Source organism: Podospora bellae-mahoneyi, chromosome 5 (assembly GCF_035222275.1).
Source record: "Podospora bellae-mahoneyi strain CBS 112042 chromosome 5, whole genome shotgun sequence".
Classification (NCBI taxonomy): domain Eukaryota; kingdom Fungi; phylum Ascomycota; class Sordariomycetes; order Sordariales; family Podosporaceae; genus Podospora; species Podospora bellae-mahoneyi.
Window position 1 is genome coordinate 3,148,115 of NC_085884.1, and position 19,645 is coordinate 3,167,759.

Genomic DNA, 19,645 nt, shown 5'->3' on the forward strand with positions numbered 1-19,645 from the left:
CAGAATCCTGTCATCTCCATTCGACCAGGACAACCGCAACATTTCCTTGCTGCGTCTGAGGCGGCAAGCCGTGATACTCGTCGGATAGTGTTGTCGTCATCCTTCTTCGATTGGCTGCAACCCCCAGATGCATCACTCTGGACAATCATAACCGGTTGTGTAAGGTAATGTAAGCTGCACCGCGAGGTAAACTCTAACCACGGCAGCTGTCATAGCAACGTGTCAGCCTTTTACGAGAGAAATATCATGACTAGTTACTGAAGATTTGGCGGTTTCACTCAAGGCATGAAGAAGGAACCAAAATATCACTCCTATTCAAGGTCTAGCCGACTATGCAGCGACCACTGATAGGTAGATAGGTAGATACCTATAGTACCAGACAAGTGAGCTACAGACCTCTTGCTTAATGCGGCATGAGATGGTATTTAAATTTGAAGTTGACGTGAGGTGGTTAGAGCGAGACGTTATGGTACCTAGCTTCACTGCCTCCACCTAGTCACCTCAATAAGAGAAATTCTAGGGGCGCATTACCCCCCATATGGGTTAGGGTTATATATGGCCCCTGAACATTTCTCAGGACTTTTCATCATCACAACCACCATCAACAACCAAACTGTCACTGCACTGCATTCTCGCCCATAAAAAGCCCCATACAAAGTAATGATTACAAATACTACAAATAAACCTCAATTGAAACACGATTTCCACCACTTCAAACGCTATGCAGGCTTCAAACAACCATTGAAACTCCCACCCATACTGATGCCTTTGCCAAAGACCTCGGAAAACGCGTTTCTGGCGTATTCCTCCACGTCAGAGAGCCGGCCGAAGGCTTCCTTCGCCTTGGCAGTAGGCCGGACCTGTCTCCCTGAACGGGTTCGCTGTTCACTGAGGATGGTCAACTCGGCCCGGGCCCGGCGCGTCACCCGGAGGGTGGTACGCCCGGGTTCTGTGTTCAACGGCAGGTCGGAAGCCCAGTCCGCCGCCTCTGTGGGTGCCGGTGCCGGAGGCGATAACGGACGTGGTGAAGGTTCGGGATCTGGCTTAGGGGCTGGCTCAGGGGTAGCCTCCCGCTCGTGCTGTGAGAGCTGGCGCCTGACCGAGGGCTTGAGCCGAGGCCCGTTGCCTTTCACAGGGCCGGGCTTGGTCTTCCTCACCGGCACCTTGGCTTTCTTCGGGGCAGGTGCTTTTGCCGGTGTTTTCTTCGGGGCCTGGCGCTTGGCCGGCGCCTTTGCCACCTCCCTGCCGGTAGGCATTCCTTGACTACTGTTCTTTGGCCGGCCTTTCGGGAGGGCTTTGCGAGGGTTCTTGTACTTGAGGTAATGATCTAGATCATCCTGTTACAAGAGCATAAGGTCAGTAATTGTCATACAATTAGATGGCAAAGCGGTCTACTTACCAGCCTTTTAGCCATCACATAGAATCCATCAGTATGCTCCAGTGTTAACGGCTCCCCTTCGAGCAAACCAACCCGGATATCATGGCTGCAGGGGATGCTATACTGGTCTCCAACAGTACACTCTTCATCACAGTCCCCTAAGGCCTTCTTGGGGGGTTCGTTGCCCACAGGTATCGAAGCTTTGGCGATGAGATATTGTTGGTTGATAAGTTCAAGGCCGGTCTAACAAAGCCTTTGAACTACCTGTGAGAACCACGGGTTGTTCAGGAAGTCGTTGCGAACCCTCACACGCTGTTCAACATGCTTCTCCTCCATGGTTTTGATCTGTTGGCCGGCCATTTCCCATATACAAGTCAACACCTTAGGGATATCCCCTTTACCGTTGAGTAGGTCTTGATGGTATAGTTCGCTGATTCTGTTGGTGAGGTCGTTGTTACGCCACGGTTGGGATACCGCTTTGTAAAGCAGTGGGCCCAGCACTCCCTTAAAGGCATCCACTGCTCCTGTACGTACACTAGTACCTTGTTCTGTTTGGCAAAGAGCTTGCGAATGGCATCTTAAACCCCCCAGAATTGCGCTTGAGTCTTTGCCCATAGGAGGGCCTTGAACTATACCAGAAAACCATGGTGGTTGTAGCACCATCGTTTTCACCGTCAAGATGTTGAAAGAGAGCAGCTCGGAATTGATAGCTTTGTTGATCAAGGCTTAATTCAGTACCCTACGCCGTGCCACTCCCGTCACTCTGATCATCACCAGCATCATTGTTGTCTACTCTATCGTCGTCAACACTGTCTTTTGGCTTGCCAATCCACTTTTCCCTGGCCTTAAGGAGGACTCGGGAGGTGAGGTGGTTGATATAGATCTGTTTGTTGGGCATCGGGGAAGACCTGCGCCGCAGCTGCTCGCATTTCTTTTTGTTGATCTGTAATAATAATAACCGGTAGGTCGGCGCAAGCTCTTCGAGCAAAGACTTAATAGATTTAAACAGCCAGGTGAAGGTTTCTTCCGTTTCATTATAGTAAAACCCATAGCACAAAGAGATATTCGTGTTGAAGGGAGTTCTTGTTATAACGTATAGACAAGGGACGTCGTACTTATTAATTAAGTAGGTTAGGTCGATAGAAAGTGTATCGGAAAACCTCTTAATTAACGATTCGGCTTGCGGGCAGTAAAACACTATAGCCTTAAACTGGCGAGAATCGTCAGCCTCCCATTATATACGGTACTTGACTTTCTCGTCAGTAAACCGCTTGATGACCGTGCCGGTGCTGGTATAACCACCGCCCTTCTCCCTTCGCTTGGCATCCATAAAGTTGTAGATATTCTCGACAATAACGGAAGACCCATCAACTTGATTATGTACTATAGACCTAATTTCTCTTGGCAGTATAGCCTCGTGCTTATTGTTGCTCGTGATGACTTCTTTTTCAGCGGCAGTAAGCTTGCGGTGTTGTGGATGAGCAGAGGGGTCAGAAGACGGCTCGTGGTTGTGTACTCGGTGTTGAAGATCCTTGTGATTGTTGTAGATCCAGCTATCGGGGGTTCTGACTACTACTCCCTTCTACTTACAACCATATTTGCGTGAACGAGAGACGCGAAGCCAGTACCCCTGGGTGGTCTTGGATCTCCGTAGCGGTCGCAAACGATATTATATCGAGTATAGGCCTTATGAGGACCCTGTTCATTGCGGCCTTTCTCCCTGGTAACGGCATAACCGTGCTGTTTAGCAAAGAGGTTCAGGGCAGTACAGAGCAGTTCAACAGTGGGCGCGGGGTCTTCAGAACTGAAGCCTTCAGGTGGGTTGGTGAAGTGGTAGCTTTCGACTTCGGCTTCGACTTCGACTTCTTTATATTCGGAATCCATCGTTTTAAGCTGCGGTTTTGTTGTTAGATTCGTTGAAGTAACGTTATTGCCAATTGAACGTACTTACTGCTTGCGCTGCTTACGCGCAATTACCGGCTTACTGGTGATGGAATTCGTGGTGGTCGCAATTGAATGAGGGAGAAAAAGTCGAAGGTTTAAATGGAATGACAAATGGAATTGGTGGATTTGATGGAATTGAGGGAATTGATGGAATTGTAAGTGGAATTGTAAGTGGAATTGTTGGATATCAGTGGCCATATATAACCCTAACCCATATAGGCGGTAATGCGCCCCTAGAAAAAGGGTAATGCGCCCCTAGAATTTCTCCTCCATAAACCATCGCTAAAATGCTAGATTTTGAAATGTTGTTATCCGAGTGTGTTATCAACATCCTCACGAACTAACACAGGTACCTAGCAAACTGGTTTTAACCGTAGCCGTTCTAAGGGCACAACGCCGCACAACGACATCCACAGAGACAAATATGCCATAGGTTGTTCAGGAACTATAACAGGTCTCGGATGGTTAGCAGCCCGCTTAAGGATAGAAGAGAATATTGACAACTCTTTCAAATTCCACCACTCTTCAGGTTCAGCCGCCGCCGCGAGACTCCGGAGTTCCAACTGCCATATGAAGTTCCCGTCCCGCTGGCGTAAAGCGCAAAGATCGCGTCCAAACACAGCTAGACAGGTCAGCTTTATTGATAAAGAGGGAGATGGGAATGGATCTGGCTTTGAGCCTACCAGTCTGGGTCATTTCGGATCAGACACTTCCTTCAGGTTTGTCATACTCTTGGTGAGTTGCTCAATGCTCGTTGTTATGGTATCTTCGCTGAAAAGGGCGAACCTTCCCCTTCATCCTCCCTTGAAAATGGCCCTCGAAATTGCTCCGTTGATCCCTCTTAATGCTCGTAAAGATTTCGAGGTACTGGACTAGCTTCTCAGTGTAATCCTCAACTTCTTTCCGATGGTCTTTGATCCGCTCGTAGTCAGCGCCCCATAATCGCTGATAGATTTCTGGAGAATATTTCTCATAGTTCCATGTAGAATCCCAGGATGCCAGCGCATCCTCTAGGCCACCCAGCGTGTTAAGCATCGTCCTGAAGGAATGTGGAAACGAAACAACACTGTGCCGCTTGGCATTGAGGGTCGCCAATGTGCCTGTGACGAACCCGAGCAGTCCAAGGACAAGCCCGATTGCAGCTACTGGTGTCACAAGTTCAGGTATTGTTGATTGCTTTATTTGACACCACCTTCAGCCTGTAAGCAGTGTTTGGTCTGGCCTCTAATGAGAACATGTTATTAATCTAAATTATTAGGAGGCAAGTCAGTTTCTTAGAATGGCACGGTCCAGCCTTTCTGACAGTGTGCAGCTTGATGACCGTTGGACCCTTCACATCGACAACCAGTTTCCCCTCAACGTTGCCTTGACCATTCAGGGTCACAACCTTCCTCATCCTGGAGGAAGACTACAGCTTGATCGTCTCTGTGTCAGCTGCCAGTCAAGACAGTTATAGAAGGTTAGGTTCAGCTCCACTGTGAGTGTGAAATCACTCGAGGTGCAGGCAGCTCGCAAAGCATGTGAAATGTGCTACCTCCTTTGGAAAGCTTGCTCGAAGGCAGGAGGCACAAACTTCCAGACGTCAACTTTCACAAGGGTTGGCTCAGGCCTAACTCTGAACTCGGGTAATGTTCATGTGTTATCAATTTGTAAGAACCAAATGAGTATTCTGTCACCACTGCAAAAAGATCGCACTTATCTCTCCCCCCCACCTTTTGCGATGTTGTTAACATCAAGCTGACCATATCAGTTGTTCACAGAGCCGTTGACTACTTCAGTGATATCCAGATTAAGTACCCTTGTCTTTAAAAGGCAGGAAGCGATGTTCACTTTAAGATCATGAATCAGTGGCTAGACCTGTGTGATTTACCACATTATCACATGGGTGATGCAGCGTCAACAAAGTCTGACCTTCCCACAAGACTAATTAATGTTGGCCACCCTAATGATGAGTCTGTTAGGCTACGGGAGACACAGGTGGGAGATTCTATCCGATACATTGCTCTTTCTCATCCTTGGGGAGAACTTCCACACTTCTGCACGTACAGAACTGGCTGAGTTGAGCATCGCGCAGCTGATTGATGGCGTTCCTTTGATGATGTGGGTCTTTGAAGGCCGCGGATGTCTACTCGAGAAAGGCCACCCATTGCTTGAACACGAGAATCTCTATGAGGGTGCCCTTGATCAAGCGCGGCTATTTCGCGACGCATTTGACCCAGCCATCCTTCAGTTTTCCTCAAAGATAAACCTCTATAATCATGAAGCAGCATCCTACTTTGTGGTACACTCTAACTCACCCACCGGGCAGATCATGCAAGCATATCAGAATTCTGCGATTGGGTCACGGGAGTTCAAGATGAGGTTGGTCGAACTGACCGCCGTCGCGGTACACAACCTAGCGGTTCTTGTATACCAAGGACATCCAAAGCTCCACAGCCAGGAGGAAATCGACAAAACTGTATCCCGGACAGTTCCGCCTTGATGGATAAAGGACGATGGACTTAAACCGCGCTGGGAGAAAGTCAATGAACCCCACCCAATGCTCTTCTATCATGTTGAGTATCTCGACCATGACCGCTACACCCATGGTCTTGCCGATGTAGTTGGCTACTGGGCAGAGGATCGCAATTTTGGCGGTGTAGTTCTGTTTGACAAAGGTGACTATCTAGAGTTACAGGAGGCTTTTGATGAACTCACAAACTATGAATCTGAGGATTCCTTCGTCGTCACTCTAGAGTATGACGCAAGCGACTTACCAATTGTCACCAAGAGCCCTAGGGACCCAGGGACTTCAGAAGACAACATGTCCCAAGCATCAAGTGGCAAGCGTAGGAAACTTGAAGATGGATCTGGAAAAACACCGCCGGCGCCCCCTGAATTACTCTTAGGCTCGCCGCCTTCACTAGGCTCACCACCCCTTTTGGACTCTCCGCCGCCCCTTAGCTCACCTCGTCTTCGCTCAGAATAACCACTGGAACTATTATCTTCACCCGACGCAAGTAAGCAAGAAACACCTCTACCACAAGGTGCTACGAAGTCGCCAGCAAAGCCTGTTCCGCAGTCACCGAACTCACTCAAGCTAGCAGGCGAAGCACCAGGCTCAGAGAGCGTCTCGCTCCATGACAAGGATGCCACTGCAAATGTTGACATTGAGTCCAACGAATAATGACAGAGTCAGATATTGTGAACGCTGGGTATTTCAAGAGCTCTGAGGGGACAAGGCTGACGGATGCAACTAATTCTAAGGACTAGAAAGGCTTTATATGCCAATCAAACAGATATTCAGATACAAGCGCCAAGCATCTTCCACATGTGATTCAACCTGCAATTCAAGACCTGTAAGCATTATCCAAGAGCTCTCCTCTACAACCAAACGCTCGGACCAAATGCTTCCCTGTGTACCTAGCTAGGTATCTCGTTCATTGTTTTCAGAATCAAGTCTCGCAAGTCTGCTCTCCACAGTCAGGGTCGGCGTCATCAATGCCCTCACGGGGGCCCTGGAACTCTTTCTGGCAGATCAGAGACCAATACACCTCCTATAATCAACATTAGTGCCTGACTAACAAGCTTCTCGACTAAGAGATTGAAACTTACCGCAGCATAATACGCGTAACTGTCAGCATTGACCCGAGCCAAATCTTTCGGCAACCGATCATAAACGGCAACCGGGCCATAGCCAGGTTCACCATCAGGATTGTCAACAATAGATCCGAAGGAAGACTGGATCATGAGGTCATAGTGGAGGTACTCATGGAGGAGTGTCATTCCGAGGGTGTTAAAATGCTATAATGAGTTAAGTCAATAAAAGTTGCTCATGATGAACACCAAGAGGGAGACACTTACAAAGCTGACATTATCCGCAATATCCCCCCCATCCTCAGCACAAGCAGCATAGAAGTCCCTCGCATCCTCATCCCCACGGTCTTTCCCCTCAAGATCACCAATAGCCTTCTTGTTGAAAGCACGAGGGCAAACCACGATAAAAGGCTGCTCAGTATTGTAATCACCCGAGTACGCCAATCCACGATCACCGCAGGCATTGTCAAGATCGGTAGTTTGCACGAGGAAGTTCCCCAGCATGTCATGACCTTCGCCGTCATTGTTAAGGTCTCTGAAGATTCGGGTAATTTCCTCACGGTCTGCCGGGTCAAAGTAGTGGGGATAGATTGTCTCGTCGGTTTCAATGAAGGACAAGACGGCAGAGGTCAACTCGATGGCGTCTTTGAAGGCGGTTTCGACTTTGTTGAGACGGTTGGGGACGGGCTCTTCGTCTTCGGGGAAGTCTTCCCCTGTGTTGGGCTCAGCCCGCTTGGAGAGGGCTCTGATGCCGGGCTTGGGGGTGGAGGGTAGGACGCTGGCGTGCGCCAGGGACAGGCTTGAAGTCAGAAAGAGGGTGCGGATGAGGTGCATGGTTTTTGGTCAGTGCTGAAGAGCTGGATGAGGGGAGGATGTGAAGGACTGTGTGAATGCACCCTCTGCTTTGACTGGCGGTGGAGAGAAGTTATATGCACTTCTTCTCACCGATATTATCGATATAGAATACCCGTCTGTCGGCCGGACATTGACAAGGCTGATGATCAGACAGAGACTCCTCTTGTCTGGTTCTGTATGACATGCTGAAACAGGCTTCGGCCATGGCGGATGTCAGCTTGCTGGGTGAACCTCCTGGTTCTCGCTGACTGCGCCGCGTCTTATGGCATGAGTTGAAGTGGCATTTGTTGGTGGACATTGTGGTTGCTCACCTTCGTATTGGATGTCTCTGTCCAGGAGGAAGCTGTGGCGACGTCATGGAGTGAGCTTTCTGAAGCTTTGGATAACTGGTCCGGTGAGATTACTGGGATGGAAACCTGTATTCGATTAAACAAAATGCGGGGTCTGCCTAGTGGGTGCATAAACCGTGCCACGCAAACCATTTCTTTCTTGTTTCTCCTTCCTTTTACGCTGTGCCGATGACCCGAGTATTTGAGTCTCACCGACGGCATTTTCTTTTGATCAGTTGAGTATTCTGAGCAAGTCAACACTTTCAGCTTTCACATCTATCCTTCTCAGCCCAGATCAAACAACTAGCGGCTTTTGACCTATCTTACCTAAACCGACTTACTGCGTCACAATCATCAACCTTCATCGTCTTCAACTCTTTAACCCAACTGCAACACCACCCAACGACACAACATACCAGCAACCATGTCCACCGCAACCCCCACCACCACCAGCCCTCCCGCCAAAATCCACATCACCATAACCATCACCCCAGAAACCCACTCCTTCACCACCAACCCCCTCCCCCCCCTCCTAACCCTCTCCCTCCTCTCCCACCACCCCACCCCGATAACCCTCTGCACCTTCAACCGCCCCTTGGCCCTACCCTCCGCCCTAACAAACCGCACAATAACAATTCACTCCCTCCCCTCCCGCCAAAAAATCGAAACCTCTCTTTTTCAAGTCAACCGTTCCCCCGTAACCCGCATCAAAGGCGATTCAGACGAGCAGTTCTACCTCACTTTACTCCCTAACACTCCCACCACAATCTCAACCCCCTTTGGGAGAGGTGGAGGGGTGAATAAAATCAGGCCTGTGCCAAAGGCAATCGCGGAGAAGGGGTGGGAGGTGGATGAGGAAGGAAGGGAGAGGAGGGTGAGGAGGTCGGTGCAGCCTACTGGTGTTGATGGGTTGGAGCCGGGGTTGGAGTATGAAGTGGGTTTGGATAGGGAGAGCCTAGAGGGGATGTGGTGGGCGCCGGTGAAGAGGGAGGAGATTTTGGTTGAAGGGGGAACGACGGAGGGGAGGTATATGGGGGATTATGGGGGGTGGGTGAAGGGTGGGGTTGAGTGGGTTGTTGAGGGGGGGAGGGTGAAGGTGGAGGAGTAGAAGGGACTTTGGGTCTTGGATTCCCATGGGTCTGGGGGTTTCCGTGATAGGGTATCATGAATTCAACCATGGGTTTCTTTTTGTATTGGCAGGGCCACTGCTCAGTCTATCCTGTGTTGTTTCGGCCTTTTCATTCTTTTCCTTTTAATTGTGGGTTTATCATGAGGATTATGAAGCCATGTTTGAAAGGTGAGGATAATCCTGGAACTCAGATAGGAGAACAGGCTGTGGACAATAGAATAGAGACTGTGACAAAGTATCAAACGCTACAGCGAGAGATACCTCTAACGTACCTCTCGACTGAGGCTCAAACTTCCGAATTGCCGTAGCTTACCTATCTTCACAAACCAAGGTATTGAAAGCCCTTTTAAGGCTTGTGGGGTATCTTTAGAGGCTCGTTCCCAACTGCAGTCTCCGTTTCTTCACGGTGTTTAGGGTTAGCCAGGGTAGCTCATGTTCTCCAACGAGACCACACGTCCGATAAGCTTCCCTCAATCATTTAAACACGTGATGAAACAATAACTGTGGCTGCTTTGCCAATTACAAAAGCTTTACAGCCACTCAACTATCATTAGGTAGTAGTGACTGACAAACCCCGCAAAGGGTCGGAGAGGTCTTTGGACTTCAAGACATACCCTTTTACCTACAGGCCGTCATGTCTTTTCAAAGGGCCAATGTTGCAGCCAAATTATCGACCTGAAGCCCCATTCCGTTTAAAATTCCTTCAAGTTCTCGATAGTTGCCGTCGTGTCCTCGAGGAGAGAAGGTCTTTCACCGCAGGTCCAGTCTTATCGATTGAATTTCCATATACTGACGTACATTAGGAATCAGTCTCGAATCAACCCCGTCAACATTCTGTCAAACCCTTCGTGCAAGGTTTGCGGGAAGATTTTTAAGGTAGTCTCGTTTTACCTGAAGAGTCAACACGAAAGAGATGAGTGGTTCATACCTAACCACAGATAGTAAGGAGATACCCACCTGCACTTCAAGGGGTAGGATGACAGTTCTTGCGGATACTCTTGGCCTTTCAATTTCAGTAGAATTCAGTTGCTGACTACCATCCCATGATAGTAGAAAATCAGTGGATTTGGGCACCTATGGCCATCTAGTTTTGGATTCGGGGTGCGAAGCTCACTAAACTTCTTCAACTCCGAGTATATAACGCGTCAGAGGCTTGGGCACTCGGCAACGGTGTCCTTGAATGCATTCGCCCGTCCAGCCTGGAAACGGATGAATTTCCTAGCCCTCGAGTTTGACGACACAAAAGAAAATCGGGGATCAACAGACGCAAGTCTGGCATGCTTATCAAAAGGTCGATTAGACGGCGTGACAAGTCTCGATCGCAAAGATATCAACCTCGACCAGGTGAACTCTTGGAAGCATGGCTGCGAAAGAGCCCACGGTACCAGCAAAGGCCGAGCTACAGTATGTTGCGTTGAGCTATGTGTGGGGACAGGCAGCGATGCTCAGGACAGAGCGCGCCAATTTGTTGGCTCACCAAAACGACCGTGTATTTGATCGATTAAGATAATGATGCCTGCGACTATCAACGATGCTATTGGTCTGGTCCCTTTGATAGGCGAGAGATATTTATGGGTCGACTCGCTTTGCATCGTTCATGAAGAAGGCTCAAAACATACGCAAATTCGGGATATGGCCAAGATATATGAGAACACTCGACTTACTATTGTAGCTGGCGATGGCCTAGATGCCGACCATGGCTTGCGCGGTATTCCCAACGTTTCTCAGCCTCGACAGTTGCACCCTGAACTAGAACTCAGCGACACCATCTCCGTGCGTGCCCCACAAAATCTTGCACTGGAAGAAACCACATGGGCACGCCGTGGTTGGACGTGGCAGGAACTGCAGTTTTCACAGCGACGGTTGACATTTTCTTACGGGTCTGTTCGGGGATGTGTGCAGAATCCTTTTTCTGTGAGGACGATGACTTCCCTGCGCGTGATTACAGGAAGACAACCGAGTCGATGGAGTCCTGAATAAACCCAATCTAGATAACGTCTGCCGGAGTAGGGTGGGTGTGGGAGCAGTAAGTCTGACCGACCTGGGAAAGGATATTTCGACATTTAACCAACGTTCATTGACATACGGCGAAGACGCTTTGCTTGCTTTCGAGGGAACCCTAGCGATCTATATTGAACATCAGTTTCCACGCGGCTTGGACTCTGCGCTACTGTGGCACACTCAGACAACCGTACCGTTCGCTGAAGTACGGCAAGCATCCAGTCACTCCCGGGAGTGTCCACCTCGTTGGGGTTGGTCTGGCTGGAAGGGTAAAATTCTGCAGTGTTGGGAAGCCTCGGGCAGGACAACGTTCGACCTCCACAACAAACCATATCGATCCTCACATGGAAACTACGTTTCTCCGTCACTTCTACCCCTGTCAAAATTCCCTTTCAAAATGACTAGTACAGTTAGAAAACAGAATACATGGGTAACATTAGCAACCTCCCGCAAGGTTGGAGGGTTGCTCAACATCGAAAGTTCCTTGTCCGAGCAAATCAAATAGAGCTTAGTGCAGAGGCCAACCTACTACGCCGACTCTCTTTCCAAAAGAGCAACACCTATGTCTGAAATCAAGCTTCCTATCAGAACTTAGATGGGGCGAGTGTCGAGCAGATTGGTTATATCCCTGGAGTTGGCTTACCGACCACTTTTCTTCGTCTTCCCGTCCCCTATGGAAGACACCTTGAATCGTCTGTAGCACAAATGCCACAGCCTATAGGGAGATACCTTTGTGCCTTGACGCAACAGGGGCGTCTTTGGGGTGACAAGGAGCGCATATTGATGCCAGAAGAGCTTGGGAGCACAGAAGAGCCATTCGACCTATATCGAATGTTTCTCGAGCTCCCCCTTGTACTTCGAAACTTTGAAGACCAAGAAGTGGACGAAATTCGACCGCATAGCAAAGAGGATAACGCATTGCTGAACTCCTGGAAGAATGAGAAGAAGGATGGGGATGAGACCATAGGCTACCCGTGTGACATTGTGGCGATCTCACTTGGTTACGATGGCGATTCTCCGTTGATTGACGATAAGGACATTTACGCCTTCTATAACGTTCTCTGGGTTGAGTGGATCGATGGGGTGGCATATCGACGGGGTGTGGGCCACGTGATCAGAACAGCATGGGAAAGTATGGAGAAGGATGCAGAGCTTATTCTTGGGTAGCTGAGGCCACTCGGGAACTGAAGTCTGTCTGTATCTTTCTCTATCATTATCATTTGTTTGACATCAAGTACGTGATTGGAAGACTGGATACAAATGCGATTTCAGCATGTCAGCAGGTTAATTAGTAGGTAGAAATGTCAGGCTGCAGGAAGATAACTCATGCCATCTGAACACTCCCATCTACACGATTCTTTCCCTCAGAATCCCTGCCTCGCAACCTGAGCCTGAGCAGCAGCAATGGTCCCCTGAGCATTCGGATCAACAAAGCCACATCCATTCTTCCCATTTTGGAACTGAGCAGCCTCAGCAGAGCAGACCCCCACGCCACTCGCATCAGCGCAACACCCTGAAGCGCAGTCGGCATTGTTGACGCAGCCCCCAGTGATGAACTGCGAGCCGTTCCCCTGCCCAACGTTTCTCGCACCGGCATTGTTGGGTGTGATTTGTGCCATGGCAGTGACGACAACTTGGACCTCGTTAGTAAAAGTCAAAGTCCTGTGGAAGGCATGTAAACTTACAAGCCAGAAGGGCAGTTACAGTGATGCGGACCATCTTGGAAGTGGTGTTAAAAGTTGGATAAAAGGCTCACAGAGCTGATGCCGACACCAGGTCGTTTGATGAAGTGAATCGGATGAAGAGATGGGATGATAGAAGCATGAATGATAATAACTCCATTTCCCCAGTGCGACGCTTTATGTAGTCGATGTTTATTGCACTTCTTTACTTAGAGGAAGACAATCACTTCCCATCTGAAAGACCGGGCACGATGCGACTGTTACTGCTGCGGATCATACTATCGTCCAGACAGTTGTGTCAAGAGTGCTCACAATGCGATCAAGTAATACCGCCGATCTAGTATCTACCAAGTCAATAAACCATTGCCGTCCTAAATGCCTTGGTGTTGTGGTAGTAAGCGGTGACAGGTGTGGTTTGATCATCCCAGCCCCTAAATCGGCAATAGGGGTAAAATGCTTGGCATTGATGGTTTGACAGCGCACATCATTTATGCATGGGGGCTTTGATTATGTGGAAGTCACTGATCGGTTCGGATGCTTTCGTCCTGAACACATTCCTCTTTTGGTGCTTAAAGTGAAAAGGAAGGTATTGCCGATGGCAAGGTTTTGTGAACGTCTCCTCAGAAGTATGGGTTTGCTTTGTCCTCATGATCAATGTCTGAGAAGAACCCAGCTCAACAAACTGCCTTGTTCAGATCTTGATGTGTCGACCTTTTCAAGCTTCGATGCCAATAATTCACAGAGACCACCGCCCCCAACCCTATATCAGCCATCCAGCCCCATAGACCGAAGGATCAAGCCTGCAGAAGCCACAGGGTTGGAAGCCAACAGCAGCCTTTGCCTAACCGCTCGCCCCGAATAAATAAGATGGAACTGCGCATGTACAAGTCCCGAGGCAATCGTTTGCTCTAAATCCCGTGCCATAGATGAGTCCTTACCAGTCAGTCAGGTCAGCTAGTGAGCATCACCTCGAAGCTAACGCCACCAACCGCCCAACAACGCCAGGTACAGCACCTTGCATCAAGATCTTGCCGAGGTGCCACACCACATCCCAAAAACATCTCCCATCTGTTGAAGTACTGATCATGCTAATGAATCACCCTTCCATCCACCTTCATTCTCCAATGTCTTGTTCAAAACCCACTTACCACTCTCTAGGTATGTGATGGAACTACTCAAGAGAATATCTACTCATCTAGACCCAATATCACCCCTAACAAACCAGAATAGCTCCTCACCACTCAAGGCTTCCACACAAATGCATGCACCCAACCGCCACAAGCCAACCAACCACCGCCCTGACTCTCCCTCCCCATTGCCGCGAATACCCACTGCATAAATCTGCATAACGGCAACAAACCACAAACTATCTTATCATAAGCGCTAGAAAATGCTGTGCTCTCCTCCCTGCCGTTGAAAAAAGCCCGCATAAGTATCTTCCAGCGAACGAGCCGCTGTATGCTGTGTAGCCAGCCGTGCCTCGGTTAACGACTCATCTACCACTCTTGAAGCGGTTGGAATGAAGGCAAAATATATTGCTGTCGGTGAGGCTTTGGCCTATGCGGCTGAGGGCGGTTGTATGCAGGGTACATTCCAGAGTCCAGAGGAGTTAGGCTGCGCGAAGGGAAGTTGCTTTTCATTCAAGGTGTCTTGGCATTGATGCAGAAAAAATTCACCCATATACAGTAGTCTCAAAGGCGCTACTGATAATCTTTACTCATTCTCTTTGACAAGATCATTTCGAGTGCACACCTACCATAGCACCAAAATCCAGACTGCACCACCATCAAACATTGGTTGGCCCGCCCGGCTAGCTCAATCGGTAGAGCGTGAGACTCTTAAGGGGTACTCCGAAATCTCAAGGTTGTGGGTTCGACCCCCACGTCGGGCTCAATTCCCGTCTTCGACGATTCTTATTTTTTCTTTTCCCGCTTCCTTCCTCTACTGACCCTTTTCTTACCCCTTGAGAGCTGATGGTTGCCCAGGTGAGCATCTTCTCCTTGGCCATCATCAACACAGCGTCAGCACTGGAATGCGGGCACTGTCCAATGTCTTGCTTATTAATAGCATCCCGGCAGGCAAGACGATGATGGCACGTGCGAGCTCAGTTGTACCCCAATATTCTTCTTTTTTTGGTGGTCGGAGACAAGGAAACTGGCTGCCCCGCTTTGAATCAGCACCCGTCGGAATTAAACGAGGGGCAGAAGAGACGATATCAACAACAGCAGCAGCAAATATGATAGATACTGTATACTGATCGAATGAGAGATATTATCATCACGATAAGTTTTGTCATATTCTCCCCGCGCATGAGGACGACTTACCCAATAAAGTAACACGGGATCGAGTGCGGCGAACGCAGGAGCAAATATATGGGCCAAGACTGACGCGATGGGGGATGGCAATATATATCCCACTCCTCAGTTATCACCACCTTCCCTGAACACTTTGAGAGGGTGTTGCTTTTCGAAGTAAGGAACCATGCTGTGTGCTCGCTAACCTGCCCTGCACCAAGCATCGAGCGTCGTATGCATGGAACGTTTCCATAGCGTCACTAGTAGCATAACGCAAGGGCGGTTGGTCATGTCCAATGCCTTCTCCGTATCGTATTCCCTTCCCTCAAGAGGATCTGAGGGAAAAAGAAAAGGAAGATCTGTGCTTACTGCAACCTTCCGTGCAAGGGAGATCCAAAAGTCCCGTCATGAGAACACACTCTCACCAGGCTCCGGGCACCGTAAGTGAGACTGAGAAAACGTACGTAACCTCCTCTCCTCTGAGTGGTTGCGTTCCCATCAGTCAGGAATCACTCGGATTCGGCCAACGAGCCGAAAGAGAGGAATCGGGCTCAGGTACCGCCATGGCTTGCCGCCACCACCTGCAGCATGGTAGTGCTTGCATATTTCGAAACCTCCAAGCTGATCCTAAACGAGCGGCTCTAGAACCTCAGGACAACGAATGATACACGTGTATCTACACGACAAGCGGCAGTTGGAGTGGATTGTCGTCGGAAGCAGGCAGAGGGCTAATTCAGGAACACAGGCACAGCGGCCAAAAAACACCATAGCACTTATTTCGCAATATGCGGCCCGTCTCTTGACATGGCACGCATGGCATGGTAGATGTCCATTTTTGTCATGGGTCAGGTGTCGTGGCATTCAGGGACTCGGACGGGTACGGAGTCCATGGACCGAACAACGAGAAGGGGTTTGTCGGGTTGTTCACTGTTTGGTCGGCGGACCTACTCCATATGCGCCCCACCAATAGCGCCATGTCAACTTTTTGAGAGTGTCGAGCTGGCATGTGGCGAGTGTGCGATGTGTTATCATGTCCCCGGGTTCGGCCAAGTTGTGAATCCTCCGGAATGGAAACGTCGGGGAATACTTTGGTCTGACCACCGCCGAGAACTGATCATATCTTACAGGTTGTTGTTAGCATTCGGTCGGTCGGCATATCGACGTCTGGGATTGTTGACTGGTCATACGTGAGCAGTCGAATTGCGCACAAAGTATTGTTGCCCCCGAAGAGACCAGGCTCCGCTTCGACCTGCCACGTCGTTAAACTTATATTCGGCATCCCACACAGGCAACGCAAAGGAGGCTGTCAAAAGCGGTGAGTGAGGGAAGCAGGACATGGAAGCTGGAAATGCAACCCGACGGGCCCGCGTCCTCGTCACCTGGACAGTCATTGTGCCTCGTTCATGCAGGTGCACCACGAAGCTTGGGTGCTCTCCATCCAGGCCAGGCACCTTCCAGGGCGACCTTTCCTCTGAAGCTTGGAACACAACATCAGTCGGCTTTCTGGTGTGACACCCTCCATGGGCCTCACTGCATCTGGCCGACCAGCAAATCCTCCGGAGATCGGCAGACCCCTTTTCTTTTTCTTTTTCGATGGCGGCTTCGAGAACAAATCCAGGAATGTTGAATGATTTTGGTGATGTCTAGATGCTGAAGATTGATATCCTCACTATGCCCAATCCGGGGGACATTTGGGTCCTGGTCGCTAACCCCTGGCGACGTCTGGCGTCAAGCCCCACTGTTGCATTCGCCCAAGACACGATGACGCAATGAACTGGCGATGGGCGAGGAACCCCGCCATCCGCCGGCGATGCCAAAAGAGGAGGAGAAGCCACAGAACCTGCGCCGTCACAGATGATCGCTCGCTTGTGCAGGCTGCCCAGGAAGACCCAGGAATGCTGGGGCTTGGTGTCTTTGGTTCCATCTGCTGATCGGGAGCATTGCGATCGACCGTTGCATGGCTGGCCTGATGGCTCTGATGGGCGGTCAGCGGCAGTCACGGCTCAGAAAAAGAGATAACGACGCCGCTGCGCCGATGCCAGAGCCCCGTCAAATCCGGTTCTTTTCCCACGGCACTGGACACAAAGAAAGGGAAAAAGACAAGAACCCAGCCTCGGGGAACACGGCAGGGAGATGGCCCAAAACGAATCTGGTTGGTGATGGGCTGTGTCTGACTCTGAAGCAGCCTTGTAACACATCGGAGGGAACACATGGTCGGAGAGAAACCGAAGAGGTGGAACGCCACCAGGGTACTGCCGGATTACCTAGTAGGACGTGACTCTTCAGCACATGAAGCTGGTGGTGAGAACTCAAAGAGGGGCAGCTTCCAACTCCACTTACTGCTTGGACTGAGCTCCTCTTCTCCAGGCACCCGAACAGGTACAGCTGCATCTCTTGGTTAGTGCAGGAGCAGCCAGGTACCCGACGAAGGCGGCAACTGCGTGAAATCAGGACAATAGGACGGGAAAGAGAACCTGGAAGGGTACCTACAACTGAGTACCTTGCTATTAGCTGTCAGTGAGTCAGACGAGCCGATGAATTGTTTAATGATTACGGCACCTTCACGTTGATGTCCAGATGACCGTATTTAAACTTTGTGCTTTCTTGCTTGCAGCAGCGATGTCCCTGTCTTGAAATGCCCTGCCCCTCCTTTTTTTTGGCCTGATCTCTTACCCGAGCAAGAGCAGGAGATACCTGACCCCAACCGGAGCCGACCGCCTGTTGTAATAAATGCAGTGTATGTAGAAGAAGAGAAAACAAATCAGAGAGCAGGACAACACCTCTTGGTGGCTGGGCTGCGCGCGCATTATACGAAGATAGAGTTGCAATATTAGAGGGGCAAACGGGAAGTTATATTGAGAAGGCAGGCAAGCGTGGCAGCACCTACCTGCACACCTGCACCGCACCTGCACCGCACCTGCACCAAAACAAAAGTTGATCAGACGAAAGGAAGGTCCAACCTCCTCCCGGTCCCATTGCCTCTGTCCCTCCCGTGGTGCCCCTCGTGCCCCTCGTGCCCCTCGTGCCCCTCCAAATAGCCACTGGCTGTCCCAATAATCTGGACGCCGGCCCTGGTATTAAACTGTCTAGCGCCGAGAGCTAAGCTCTTTCAGGGTTGAGATCGGGAAAGTTGAGGGGTCGGGTTTTTTATCATATTTTTTGGAGCTTCTTGTAGGTAGGCAGTGTTCAAGATCGCACCGAAACAAGAGAAAGTGCGCCCCTCCCGCAACCGTTCTCTGCCCGGACTTGGCTGCGTTGGGTGTGGCCAGAAAGATCCATGCTCAAGCCCGTCTCATCCCATGTCTTTGGTTCCTTTGTCTGCTTCGACCTGACAATCATCACTCTCGCCATCGTCATCAACCAGGAATCTTATCGAGGCATCCACGCATCAGACACACACACGGAGGCGGTCCCTGTCCCGGCATTAACCTTCACATCTTCAACTCCCCAAAGTCTCCAAACATCCTGCTTTCAAGGCTGCAGGCTGCCGGGAGCTGTCCTATCACAGGAAGCTGCAGCAACCCAGTCCAAGCAGTCCCCAAGTCTGTGTGACAGCACCAAAGAAAGCGTATGCCAAGCCCAGGTCCGGCGCAACTGTGCGGTAATCCTCACCACCTATCGACCATTTGGGTGTCTGACGGGTTGCTGTTCTCCTGCCTTTTCTTTTCTTTTCTTCTGTTTGCCCACCTCACCACCATCTACGGATAGTAGCGAAACGTTGTTCGATTTCTCGTCTTGCATTTCCACCAACCGCGTCACGACATACATCGCTCCCCTACGATCCACGCTGCATTTTGTCCGATAGGGAAAACATTGCATGGGCTGCACTCAGCCAGGCCCGCGGTAAGAAAGCATCTACTCACGGTGGTTGGCCCATCACTACAGTAGTTCGTCAGCAAGGGCGGCGGACGAGCCACCCAACGAGCCAACTGGAAGCTTGAGTCCCGACCGAGATCTGGACCACGGCAAGCTGCTGAGCTGCTGCAACTGGAACTGGAAACTTACAGGTGGTTGGCCAAGCATTCGAGGTCACTAACTCAACTCATTCTTCGCCCACTCTCCCTCCCACTGCAGATATCCCGGTGTCTGCTGTCGCTGGCTGTCTGGAGGTTGTATTGTTGATCTGCCAGCCCCCTTTTGGACAAGCCTGCGTTGGACGGCCCACCCGGACGACAGGTCTTCGCCACACTTCCGCACCCCCCTGCCATCTGCTGTCCAGCAGCGTCTCATATCGCAGGCACATTTTTTGCTGACGCTTTTTCACCTTCGCTGTCTGGGACCTGCTTCTGCCTTTTCTGACAGAGCACTTGGCGCATTCATCTTTTCCACTCACCAAGGGAATTTGTTTGCGGTGATCGACCTGCTTCCTGTTCAGCCTGTGCCTGTGCCGCCCTCAGGAACCCCACCACGAATCCCGGAAGACCCAGGGAGACGACAGGGAAGCCAGGGGAAACGAC

The 19,645-nt window shown here is 50.3% G+C and overlaps 3 protein-coding genes and 1 non-coding gene across 4 annotated transcripts; 2 read left to right on the forward strand and 2 right to left on the reverse strand.

The window, feature by feature from the left end:
• Positions 1-6,457: 6,457 nt before the first annotated feature.
• QC761_507865 (uncharacterized protein) lies at positions 6,458-8,124 on the reverse strand. Its single transcript, XM_062879998.1, has 3 exons — positions 7,166-8,124; positions 6,917-7,105; positions 6,458-6,858 (listed from the first exon to the last, which is right to left on the reverse strand). The coding sequence occupies exons 1-3, from the start codon at positions 7,730-7,732 to the stop codon at positions 6,757-6,759; spliced, it is 858 nt and encodes a 285-aa protein (XP_062731315.1). The 5' UTR covers positions 7,733-8,124; the 3' UTR covers positions 6,458-6,756.
• A 382-nt stretch (positions 8,125-8,506) lies between these two features.
• QC761_507867 (uncharacterized protein) lies at positions 8,507-9,190 on the forward strand (the record flags this gene model as incomplete). Its single annotated transcript, XM_062879999.1, has 1 exon — positions 8,507-9,190. One exon carries the CDS (start codon positions 8,507-8,509, stop codon positions 9,188-9,190), a length of 684 nt encoding a protein of 227 aa, XP_062731316.1.
• Positions 9,191-12,361: 3,171 nt separating this feature from the next.
• QC761_507880 (uncharacterized protein) lies at positions 12,362-13,080 on the reverse strand. The gene is made up of 2 exons (XM_062880000.1): positions 12,898-13,080; positions 12,362-12,845 (listed from the first exon to the last, which is right to left on the reverse strand). The coding sequence occupies exons 1-2, from the start codon at positions 12,929-12,931 to the stop codon at positions 12,577-12,579; spliced, it is 303 nt and encodes a 100-aa protein (XP_062731317.1). The 5' UTR covers positions 12,932-13,080; the 3' UTR covers positions 12,362-12,576.
• Positions 13,081-14,698: 1,618 nt separating this feature from the next.
• QC761_0083550 lies at positions 14,699-14,785 on the forward strand. Its single transcript has one exon. It is a non-coding gene; the product is annotated as a tRNA-Lys (tRNA).
• Positions 14,786-19,645: the final 4,860 nt, after the last annotated feature.